The sequence below is a fragment of the Amphibalanus amphitrite genome, unplaced genomic scaffold (genome assembly GCF_019059575.1).
Source record: "Amphibalanus amphitrite isolate SeventyFive unplaced genomic scaffold, NRLGWU_Aamphi_draft 000799F_arrow, whole genome shotgun sequence".
Taxonomy (NCBI): domain Eukaryota; kingdom Metazoa; phylum Arthropoda; class Thecostraca; order Balanomorpha; family Balanidae; genus Amphibalanus; species Amphibalanus amphitrite.
In genome coordinates this window covers 216183-229118 of record NW_024882293.1, presented here as the reverse complement: position 1 = coordinate 229118, position 12936 = coordinate 216183, and the positions used below count along the sequence as shown (strand labels likewise).

Sequence of the window (12936 nt, the reverse complement as noted above, 5' to 3'; positions counted from 1 at the left end):
AAAAACGTATAAATGATAGTTCACATTATCCTATTATTGAAAGAAAATAACACGCAAAACATTTGACAGCAGAAGAATGTTGAATGCAATTATGGCGCGCGAATGACAAAACATGACGATATTTTAATACCGATTATTTTGCTTTTTAGGGTGTGTGCTGTTGTGTTAATCGGGTATAGGGGGTGTGTACTTGGACCGCCTCTGTGTGCCTGGGAGCGCCCCTGCCGGCGCTCAGCTGATCGTGCGCGCCAAGCGACTCGTCTGTCTCGAAAAAAATGGAACACGATGCTGGATAAGCTAATCTCGTGCAGGTCTGAGCCAAGAGGTATTACAGATAAACGTCCTCCGCGAAAAGTATATTTTGAGGCTAAAACGTGTACCTTAGGTCAAATCTGAGATAATCAATAAGAGAGAGCATAAAAAGAGCTATCGAATATGCGCTTTGCTGAAGCGCTGTAGGTCAATCTCTTTCTGAATCCTGACATGCGCCGCTCTGTCGAAAAATGTCAACATCGGCGAAATTTGATTTTCGGTTGTCGCTGGTGACTTGACCTTCGACCAGTGCGAACTAACCTTAAAAATGATCTAAGTAGTTTTGTAATAGTTTTTGACGCTCTTTCGAACGCCGCCTACTGCGTGTCTCGACGTGGCCCACAAGCTGAGTTAGAAGTGGGTGTTCAAACACCCCCAGCACGTTCAATAAAAAAACGCTTACGCTGGGGGCGGCACCCCACTGCTAGGCGCTGTCGGCATCGCAATAATGGGCGGCACAGCGCTGAGGGGCGCCACTTGCATTGAGGGGTGGCATTGTAGGGTGAAAGGGCAGCGTCGCATTGAGGGGCGGTATCGCAACGAGGGGTGGCACTTACGAGACAGCCTTATAAGGAACGCTTGGCACATCCTAGCCCAGCTCGGCTGCTGCATCTTGAAAAGGTCCCTTGGTCTCGATGAGAAAGCCCCATTGTCCAATACTTGCCTAGCGTCAGTGGTTTCGGGGGGGGGGGGGGCTATCAATCTTGAATGGGGCGGGGCGACCGAAGTCTCCATACAGTTTCGCGTCAGTGACTACTGGAGGGCGTCAACGACCTCGGATAGGGCGAATGTGATCTTCAGAAGGGCACCGGGTGCTCTAGAGGGGTACAATACTTGGATGGTGTCACTGCTGCCTTCAGTAGGGCGTCGGACGCTCTGGAGGGGCGCCATTGATCTCGGATGGTCCGACTGGGATTTTCAGAGGAGCATCAGTGGTTTCAGAGGGGCGCCATTGATCAAGGATTGGCCGACTGAAGTCCCGGTTCAGGTAGGCGCCAGTGGCTCTAGAGGGGCGCCAGCGACCTCGGATTGATGGGGCGACTGTGATCTTTAGAAGGACTGCAATTGTATTGGTCATGCATAGGCGGTGTCAGGGCACCTATGTTGGGAGGTAAAACATAACCCCCCTTTTTGGACGCCTGGATTCGCCTATTATAGCAAAACCGTGTCAAAAGAGGATGCACAATAACTTTGTATATGTTATCACATGATACCTTTCATTCACTGTTCGTAAAACTGGTGCATACAGTTATAATACATCAGCATCGGGATCTTCGCCCAAATGACTCGCTTCGCGAATAGGACCCCCCAATTCCCAGTGCTCTGAAGCCGCCCCTGGTAAAGTTATGATTTTGAAATTTTCAGGGAATGTGCCCAATTTAGTTTTAGGAAAAGTCAGAAAATGTCAGCATCGTAGCTTCAGCGGTTTCGGAGATATTCCCGAAAAACCTGAGGGGTGGATGAAAACAACCCCCCCCCCTGCCACTAATAGGGTTAAGCACGACCCACACAAGTACCACGAGACACTACGCACAATGACAGGACGAACACGCGACTACGCTATTCCACCACTAGAGGGACATAACGGAGACATATTAACTGACGACTTCGAAAAAGCGACGCTATTAAACAATCATTTCGCCAGTCAAGCGACGGTCGACTTAACAGGCACACACAGACATCCACTAAATCATGACTCAGACAGAACGCCGGTGCCCACTCTGGGTGAACTGATGACATTCGAGAGAGAGGTTCTCCAAATACTAAATTCACTCGATTCTAACAAATCAACAGGCCCCGATGAAATCCCAGTTAAGCTTATCAAGTTAACCACTCTTATCATCGCAGAACCATTATCCAAACTTTTTAATATGTCACTAAGTCAGGGAATTTATCCATCGAAGTTTAAAGAAGCGGACATAAAACCAATTTTCAAAAACAAAGGATCACCTTCTGACTACAGGGTGTTTCATAATGAATGTCAATTTTAAACTTGGGAGTTCATAAATAAAAATGTGTCTAGCACGTGCAAACTTTCAAGAATTGTTGGAAATTGATGGACATTTTATATAAATACTCGTAGCATTCAATACCAAAGTTGTCGTCATTCCTTTTTCAGAACGGGATTGGGCAGTGTCGGGGTCACCTCGCGGCTCGCCGCGCTCAAAGCCATTTTCGAAAGAACAGCAGGCGTGGATAGTGTTGCAGCTCGGAAGTCTTAAGAACATCTCCAAATTAATGAGAAAGTTTCGGCTTCATTTTAAGAGTTTACCCTTCACTTTAGAGTTCATTTTAGAGTTAGAGCAAGACTTCGTTGACTCCCCATGGACTGAGAAGAAGTGCCCCGAACCGTGCGCCATATCCGTGGACGGGCCCGATAGTGCGTTGATCTTCACGGGGCTATAGTGGAACCGTTTGTCTAGATAGAGGAAATAGAACCGACAAAAATCAAATGTCCAAGTCTTCTGGTGTATGTGAATCTGTAAAGTGTGCAAATATATTGTTTTATATGGTTAATATGGCGAATTTAAAATTGACATTCTTTATGAAACACCCTGTACACTTGTTACCGCCCCATCAGTATACTTTCATCGTTATCTAAAATCTTCGAAAAAATCGTCTTCAAAGGTATATATTCCCATTTACTGAATCATTCTCTTTTGACCGATAAGCAGAGTGGATACCGGCGTAGCCACAGTATAGAACAACAGCTTTTATATCTGACTCACAACTTGTAGAAATCACTTGACATGGGACGAGACTTTACTGCTATATACCTCGACATTTCTAAATACTTTGACAAGATCTGGCATGATGGACTGTTGTACAAGAGTAAGCACGACTTCGGAATTACTGACTCACTTGGCTGGTTAAAACCAGTAAAACGCCTTTTGGGCGAAGAACGAGCGAGCGAGATAGTGAGCCCTGCACGTGCCACGTGCGGAAGGGCGAGAGGGTACTTCCAACGGGCTTGTGCAAAGCACCCTTCTAACCGGTCGCTAGCGGTGTGCCAAATATGAACGCGATCGGCCCAGCCGTTCCTGAGATCTGGAAGCGGCATTTTGCACGTGCGCACGTGCAAACGGGTCCAAACTGACTTTTGCACGGCACCCTACTAACCAGTCCCCAACCGTGTACCAAATTTGAGCGCAATCGGCCCAGCCGTTCTCGAGATCTGGAAGCGCCCCCTGCACGTGCGCACGTGCAGTAACACCCTAACCGCAAGACATGGGAATGCATTGCCTGGTGGGTGCCTACATGTATGCCAAGTTTCAGTGAAATCGCCCCAGTAATTACCGAGTTATGGAAATGGGAACAAATTTGGCACCTCTTCTTTTTGTATTTTGCACGTGCAGTGGGGGTCACTCACATAGATCAAGAGTATGCGACCTTTGGTAGAAGGGATGCAGCTACCCTACAAAATTTACCGCGAGACAATCACCCAAGCGGCTGCTGAGATATGAGCCTCTCAAAATCACTACTTTTGCAAAACAGCCTGAACACCCTTGACTTTTCACGTGGCACGTGCCACGACGGTCACTGAGTTGTATCAAAAGTAGTCAATTACGGGGTAGAAGGGATGGGGCTACCCAGCAAAAAAGACCGCAGGCCAATCGGTCCAGCGGTTGCTGAGATATAAGCCTCTCAAAAGCGTTACAGGCCGGGCCGGGCCGCTAATACTGAGATTTTTCCGTTATATTGAAAAGACTCACTTCGCTCGCTGCGCTCGCTCGCTCGTAATAACAATAGACCAGTAAAACGCCTTTTGGGCGAAGAACGAGCGAGCGAGATAGTGAGCCCTGCACGTGCGGAAGGGCGAGAGGGTGCTTCCAACGGGCTTGTGCAAAGCACCCTTCTAACCGGTCGCTAGCGGAGTGCCAAATTTGAACGCAATCGGCCCAGACGTTCCTGAGATCTGGAAGCGGCATTCTGCACGTGCGCACGTGCAAACGGTGTCCAAAATGACTTTTGCACGGCACCCTACTAACTGGTCCCCAACCGTGTACCAAATTTGAGCGCAATCGGCCCAGCCGTTCTCGAGATCTGGAAACGCCCCCTGCACGTGCGCACGTGCAGTAGCACCCTAACCGCAATACATGGGAATGCATTGCCTGGTGGGTGCCTACCTGTATGCCAAGTTTCAGCGAAATCGCCCCAGTAATTACCGAGTTACTGAAATGGGAACAAATTTGGCACCTCTTATTGTTGTATTTTGCACGTGCACTGGGGGTGACCCACATACATCGAGAGTATCCTATTTTGGGTAGAAGGGATGCTGCTACCCTACAAAAATTACCGCAAGTCAATCGCCCAAACGGCTGCTGAGATATGAGCCTCTCAAAATCACTACTTTTGCAAAACAGCTTGAACACCCTTGACTTTTCACGTGGCACGTGCCACGACGGTCACTGAGATGTATCAAAAGTAGTCAATTACGGGGTAGAAGTGATGGGGCTACCCAACAAAAAAGACCGCAGGCCAATCGGTCCAGCGGTTGCTGAGCTATAAGCCTCTCAAAAGCGTTACAGGCCGGGCCGGGCCGGGCCGGGCCGGGCCGCTCATACTGAGATTTTTCCGTTATATTGAAAAGACTCACTTCGCTCGCTACGCTCGCTCGCTCGTAACAATTTATTCAGGACATTCCACTGGAACATGTGGCTATTACTGCCCGTCGTCAGTAAAACAGGCGATGATAAATGTAATAAGGTGGCGAAGTACTCGAATGAGCAGCATAATTGAATATCGTAGAAGAATAACCGTATGCTCACTATCTTTTAACAATCCAAAATTAGCCTAAAATGAATGAATATATTTCGGAAACGTTCCTTCTTCAGTTCAAAAGTTAACTATACAAGGCACAGAAATGCAAGGCCGTATAAGAGAGGTAGAATCATCCCGCAATTTCCAATGGACTGGTCGCTAAGCATTAGCGTGACGTCACTGGTGGAGACTGCGCGGCGCCCGGCTCCAAGCCGTACGTCGGGTACATTTGGCACTTTATCGTTGTTATTACTGAAAGTAACGACAACTAATGACTCTTAGTAACTTTTTTACCCACCTAAAGCTAATTTCCTTGCCGATACATTGCCGACCCGAGCCCCAGGGTTGACAATCTTGGGATATGGGTCGGATGGGCGACCTCGCGACGGGAGAAGGAACGATTGCAATTGTTGTGTCCCGCAAGCCGATTTCATTCTCTATCTGCACCCGGAGGGGGGGCAGGGGGCACGTGCCCCCATCGGATCAGGGGGCCTCTCGGGCCCGATGGGCCCTGCGACGCCAATTGGCGGCTGAGGGTCCACGATGGCATTTTCGACTCAGAAGGGCCCCACAGGGCTCGAAAGAACACCTTACGTGCTCCGAATAGCCACACTTCTCTCCATAAGAGCCACACACCGGCTTTTTATTGTTTCTTGTCGGCATTTGAAGGCCCCTTGCCGGCCTCTCAGGGCCCATTGGCGACCTTTGAGGGACCTTACCGGCCTATCAGGGACCAGCAGCTCTAAGGGTTCCACACACGCCTGTGATGACCCCTTAACCCAATGATTGAAGGCCCCCATAACGGCGCCTGCGAGGGCCCTCACCGGCGGCTGTGAAAGCCCCAAACCGGTGCCCAGCTGAGGGCCCCACACTGCCACCTCTGAGTTCAACCGGCACCCCTGAATGAAGTTCCAAAGGCCCAAACCAGTGCTTCTTAAGGCCATATATCGGCGGCTCTGAGGGCTCAACGCCGGAGCCTCTGACGGCCTAAGACGGGACCTTCGCATCGGACGGCCACTCACCGGTGACTTTTGAGGGCCCCACACCGACGACTCTGAGGGCCCCCACCGGCGTCTGAGAGTACCTTGCTGGTCTCTGAGGACTCCACAGGGCTCCTGAAGACACCGCAGACCTCTTGAGGGCCCTTGTCGGTCTCTGAGAGCCCCTGTCGTCTTATAGAGTTCGAGCCAGCAGCTCTAAGGGTCCCACACCCGAAGTTGATGACCCCACACTGCAGTGTCTCTGAGGGCCCACAATTGCAACTGTGAGGACCCTCACCGGCGCCTCTGAGGGCCACACACTAGCACCTCAGAGGGCCCACAGCGGCACCTCTGGGGCCCCGCACCAATGCCTCTGAGGGCCTCACACCGGTACCTACCTGTGAGGGCCCACACCAGTGCCTCCAAAGGCTTCATAACCGGCGGCCCTGAGGGCACTACACCGGTGATTTTGGGGGGCCTACCGAAGGCACAACACAATCCCTTAGTCTCGCTGAGTTTCTATCCCAATCCCATACCGGCTTATCCTATCCCAATTCCGGCTCAACTAATTAGCAGCCCCCCCCCCCCCCATGGGTCAGCGGCGCCGCTATGACCTTTAACCGGTTTCTGGTCCGCTGACGCACTCTTGGAGAGCCGAATCACAGCAAAACTCCATCCGCGACTGTGTCTATACGGCTTACGCTTTTCTGAAAACGTCTGCGTTTGGCCTTCTACGGGCCCGGCCGGCCGGACGGCCGCGATTGGCGATCCACCAGTGACGTCACTGGTAGTGTTAAGCTGATTGGCGAATAATACATGGGGAGAACCGGGACGACATCCCCCTACAGAAATGTACAGATTATTGAACGTCACAAAAGCGCCGAATTAACTGATCCCACCAAAGGATATTAATGACATTCTCGTGCCATATAAGTAGCACGGCCTCTTTTAACCCTCGCCTATGTAGGGGGGGGGTTGGTGCAACCCCCCTGAGGTTTTTCGGAAATAGTGCAAAAACGGCGGCGCGCAGCGCCGCCAAATTTTGGGTACCTTATGGGGCAAACCTTGCGCATCTTTTGATAAAAAAAAAATTGACCGGGTCATGTCAGGTCACGGAGTTATGACGTCACAAAGGGAACAGCCTCCGGCCGGATTTTCACAAACTGAGTGCCAACGCCCGAGGTTTCCTGCCGGTGGTACGGACATCGGTTGATGGATCGTGATGAAACTTCCCATGCATGTTGGGGCAAGTATTGGCTATCATATGGTATAAGAAACTTGACCGGGTCAGGTCAGGTCACGGAGCTATGACGTCACAAGAGGAACAGCGTCCGGTACTATTTTTGAAAAGCGCCCGAACCACTATTTTGCTAATTCTTGTCACCTCAATGGGAATATGCAGCAATATTAGCTTCTATAGGGAGCAAATGGACCTTCCAAATCCAAAAATACAATCAGATTTCAAAAATTTAAATTTTGATTTTTCGATTTCTGCCGCCGACTGTGACCTTGCCGACTTCCGGCGCTCCCAACGCGCCATTTTTAGAGCTAGGGAAACGAAATACATACCAACCGATAGAGAATTGATCAAGGAACACGATAGTGAAGGTTTCAAGTCGATATCTCCCACCGTTTTGCCGCAATCGCCGCGGAAAGTTGAAAAAAGTCTATTTTTCCGAAAATTTGGCCTTTGACCGGTCAAAAGTAGGTCAAATGTTGACCTAGGACCAAAAAATATACCACCAATCGCGAGATCTCGGCGAGAGCAATCCGTTGATCTTTTCCGCTAAGCTCTACGACGCTCCGTTTTCAAACGCCAAGGGGGGGGGGGTCGCACCAACCCCCCCCCCCCCCCTGCATGGGCGAAGGTGGCAGATCGCCGTTTACGGGCGAGGGTTAAACAATGTAAGACTAATATGGCATAAGACTAATATGGCTACTGCTGCCAACGGACCTGCTGAGTCCGTTGGAGGCGTTCCCGACTTGCTACCTCAATTAGATCGGGAGTTACTGACGAAAAACTCATAACCGTAACCATATATGACGTCACGCAGGGTCAGCGATTCAAAAGTGAAACGCACCTTGCAAGGAGTGTATGAAATTACGATTCCATGTGCCTGATATAGTTTAACCCTCGCCGGCACAGGCCATTTGAGTCCTTCGACGGCACAAGGGGGGGGGGGGGGTGTACGACCCCTCTCGCGTTTGGCCCCTGATGGAGCTAGAGCTTCGCGGAAAAAAGAGCGTGTTGCCCGTCACGAGAGGAAGCCAATGATACCCAACTTTAAGGTCCTAGGTCATCGGTTGACCTTCCAGGTCAGTTCAATGACCAAAAATCGGGAATATCGGGACCTGTTAGAAAGTCGTAAAGTGTGGCTGCAAAGGGGTTTTCCGGGGTGCTGATCACGAATATCGTGTTAGTTTTGATCACAGATGATGTCGTTAAGCGTATAACCAGGTCGGGTCAGGTCAGGTCAGGTCAGGTCAGGTCAACCGGTAGGGGTCGTGACGGGTATTCGTAGTACCTGTCATCCACCTCTGACAGCTTCGTAACATGTTACGAAGGCGCCAAAACTACTTCGCAAATGACCAAATGTTGCTAAATTCGAAATCAGCTCCAAAAACTAGCCTAGAGACATGTAAAACTCGAAAAAGTGAACCGAGGTCACCAAAGGTCAACGACCCTGACCTGACCTTCAGGTGACCTTGACACCCACCCTAATGCATGGGAGCAACATCAAATCACATGTCTGAACGTTTGAAACCACGAAAAGCTTGCGAACGCGCGGCTAAAGGCCTGGCTACACTATGCGTTTTCTGCGTGCGTTTTTTTGCGGGTTTGCGTTTTTTGCCTAATATCGTTCAAGAAAAAAGTAAAAAATAATATAATTTTTACATTAGTTATATGCAGAAGTTATTATAACTCTTATATTAACTACAATTGAATATAAAGAACATCACAAAAACGTAATATCGTTTATTTCTCTAGAACGATGTTACGCAAAACCCGCAAACACGCAAAAAACGCACGCAGAAAACGCATAGTGTAGCCAGGCCTTAATGCGAGCCGACATACGCCGAATCGCGATTCCGGCCAAACATGGTCTCGGAAAAGAGGTTCTCCCTCTGAAAGCTCCTCTGACTTTGAGGGTATTACGAAGTTGCGTCGTTCTCAGACCTTGCAGAGGCTCAGTCTCACTTATAACGTCATAAGTTACTGGCCACTGGTCAGTGGTCAGTGACCTGAACTGACCTGACTTGAAACAATTGGCTGGCTAAAGTGCCAGTTCATTGCTCTGCCGCGGGTGGCGCGCGCTGACTGCTGAGTGTGCTCTCACCTGTTGGTCTGTGACGGCTCTGAACGCGTCCGCCTGACTGCGGATGGACGCTCCTCCACAACTAGCGATGCTTGAAGTTGACATTCTTTTCTGCAATGATCTGAATGCGTATGTTCCACAGTATTTCTTTATCGGTGCCACGTATTACTCAGACGAACTTCAATGTTTGTAGACGTATTCACTATTCTACTTATTGTTATAGAATTTCTACATTATTTTTCTTTTCTAGAAGAAAAAAAGACTAGGAAGTTTTCTTGCTCATCTCCAACAATTACCGTTTGACCACACACTCACAAATCGAAAAAGCTTCTGTGCATCGGTGTTTCAAACCCGTCATTGGTTTCGATCTGGTCTTGGATCTGGTTAATTACGCCGATTAAGACGAATACCAGGTCAATGCTAGAAACTGCTTGAAAAGTGCTTGGAAGCTCGCTTTCGCTTGCGCTCACTGGCTTTTTTTTAGCTGATTTGCAACCTCGTGCATATTAGCTTAGGGATATGCCACAAAGCGGCCGTCTGTCGTCTATCGAACTGCTGCGTTGTTACGAGCGAGCGAGCGCAGCGAGCGAAGCGAGTCTTTTCAATATATGTAGTTAGGTAACGGAAAAATCTCAGTATGAGCGGCCCGGCCCGGCCCGGCCCGACCCGGCCTGTAACGCTTTTGAGAGGCTTATATCTCAGCAACCGCTGGACCGATTGGCCTGCGGTCTTTTTTGCTGGGTAGCCCCATCCCTTCTACCCCGTAATTGACTACTTTTGATAATTCTCAGTGACCGTCGTGGCACGTGCCACGTGAAAAGTCAAGGGTGTTCAAGCTGTTTTGCAAAAGTAGTGATTTTGAGAGGCTCATATATCAGCAGCCGCTTGGGCGATTGTCTTCCGGTAATTTTTGTAGGGTAGCTGCATCCCTTCTACCGAAAATAGGATACTCTCGATGCATGTGGGTCACCCCCAGTGCACGTGCAAAATACAACAATAAGAGGTGTCAAATTTGTTCCCATTTTAATAACTCGGTAATTACTGGGGCGATTTCGCTGAAACTTGGCATACAGGTAGGCACCCACCAGGCAATGCATTCCCACGTGTTGCAGCTTGGGTGCTACTGCACGTGCGCAGTGCGCACGTGCAGGGGGCGTTTCCAGATCTCGAAAACGGCTGGGCCGATTGCGCTCAAATTTGGTACACGGCTGGGGACCAGGAAACATGGCTTTGATTCAAGGCAAACCTTGAAACACCAACCGCATTTTCAGGTCGCGTCAGGTCACTGACCTATGACGTCATACGTGAACTTCTCCACGGTCTGAAAATGTAGACTCAGTGCCAGAGAAGCTTTTACAGGGAGATAAAACTTACAGGAATTGGTATCCTCTAGAGGTCTCACAACTTATATCTCGGATGTTTTCCTTAATAGTCCAGCAATCTGCAACTTTCTTTGCCTGATGAGCTCGGGCGGTGTTAAACAACGGTCGGTGTTAACCCGAAAAAATGTAGGCCCTCACTAAATGTGGAATAATGCAATTATGAACGACACTACAAGAAAACAATTGGTTGAAATGTATGTAGCATTGATGCGACAATCCAATGAAACTGAGAGATTGATCACTTTTGATCATTTGAGAGATTGATTTGGCCAAAAATTACGTGACTAGACCCTAAAAGGTTAAGGGGGTCGGTGTTCCCCCGTTTTCCCCTATAGTATGATAACAATTTGCAACAATCATAGTTCATACGCAATATTTGGGAAATATGGTAGCGTAGCGCGTAGCGGATTTTTAATTGTGACAGCTAACATGCTTTGTCCTGCGTCAAAGGATGAAACGTACTTTTAATAGAAATTTTGTCCGAATGGCTGAATGGGTGGCTGTGGGCCCGGGTGCCCTACTAAGCAGCGCTTGTTGCGATTGCCATGACACGACTTTTTTAAAGACAGACTCTGGCAGAGGAATTGGCGAGTCTGACAATAAAAGGAATGTGGTATGACAGTTTGACGTTTGTGAAAAGCGATAATGTGAACACATATATATTGCACAAACCGGTTTCGATATCACTTCATCAGTGTGCAAATATATAAATAAAACACACAAAAACAAAATACAAAACGGAGACGAAATAGGTACAGCACGTACAGCAGAGCAAATTAATTTCAAATACATTCATATGACCTCATGTGATTGAGATCCCAAGACGCTTCCGCACCAAAAGAACGGCTAAACTTAGGAAAAACTTAGGCTAAACTTAGGACGTATAGGAAAATCACAAACAAAGAGGACTATATTCATTTCTTTTCAGCTCATAGCAGGAGAACGAAATCGGGGGTAGTGATTGGATTCTTCCTCAGAGCGATGAGAATATGTAGTCCCGAAAATCTGAAGGAAGAATGTGATCATATCACTGACGTTTTTAGAGGTTTGAGGTACCCCAGGGCATTTATAATTGAATGCTATAATAAGGCAAAAAGGATCAGGAATAGGACGGGAAACGAAACAAACGGGAAGACAAAGAACGCTATAGTTGTTGTACCCAGGTCACAGAATTGTGAAGCATTATCAAAGATGTTGAAGTGCTCCGATATTCAGATTGTGGAAAAGGCTGGGGAGAAGATTGGTCAGGTTGTAGCAAAAAAGAAAAAGTGTGACCGTAGTGAAACAAGTTTAGTGTATAAAATACCGTGCAAGGGGTGTACACAGCCTTATTTCGGTGAAACGTCGAGAGGGCTTAAGAACAGGTTAACGGAGCACAAGAGAGATTTTAGGAACCACAATATTAACAATGCAATGGTGAAACATGCCGAAAAGTGTGGTAGTCTACCTGATTGGGATCGCACTGAGATCATACGAGATAGGTTAAGTAGGTCCGATAGAAAAACGATTGAATCGTCCCTCATTGAATCTTGTTTGTGTGTAAATTCCAAAGCTGGTGACATACGATTGGGAAAAAGTTTAGCCGTTCTTTTGGTGCGGAAGCGTCTTGGGATCTCAATCACATGAGGTCATATGAATGTATTTGAAATTAATTTGCTCTGCTGTACGTGCTGTACCTATTTCGTCTCCGTTTTGTATTTTGTTTTTGTGTGTTTTATTTATATATTTGCACACTGATGAAGTGATATCGAAACCGGTTTGTGCAATATATATGTGTTCACATTATCGCTTTTCACAATAAAAGGAATGTTTGTGCCTATTCTATTATCTGATTAGATACCTATACCTACATAAATATCAGATAGTGTAGGAAAGACTATTGTGTCAACGCACACTTTAGTCACTTTTGCATGGAAAAGTATATTTCTGAATTGACCGCGGGCCGGAACACAATCTTAGTTGCTGATTACCAGCCATGGGCCGGACGTCAGATGGTTGCGGACCGGATCCGACCAGCCGGAACCGGAACCGTGAGTTGCCGACCCCAAATCTACTCTAAGAAGTTTTGGACCAATATCTTCAAAAATAGCTAAGTTATACACTTTGTAGTCAGCATTTCACCATTATCAATTTTTTCTCAAAACAATTTTTCAGTATACGTTTTCAACATCGCAGACCAAAATG

The 12936-nt window shown here is 47.9% G+C and overlaps 1 protein-coding gene across 1 annotated transcript in view; it reads right to left on the bottom strand.

The window, feature by feature from the left end:
* Positions 1–10038, bottom strand: part of LOC122366349 (coiled-coil domain-containing protein 113-like) — a 116162-nt gene extending 106124 nt beyond the window's left edge. The window contains exon 1 of the mRNA XM_043338527.1: positions 9392–10038. Within this exon, the coding sequence (XP_043194462.1) occupies positions 9392–9475 (84 nt within the window). The 5' untranslated portion in view covers positions 9476–10038. The remainder of the gene's footprint in view (positions 1–9391) is intronic.
* Positions 10039–12936: the final 2898 nt, after the last annotated feature.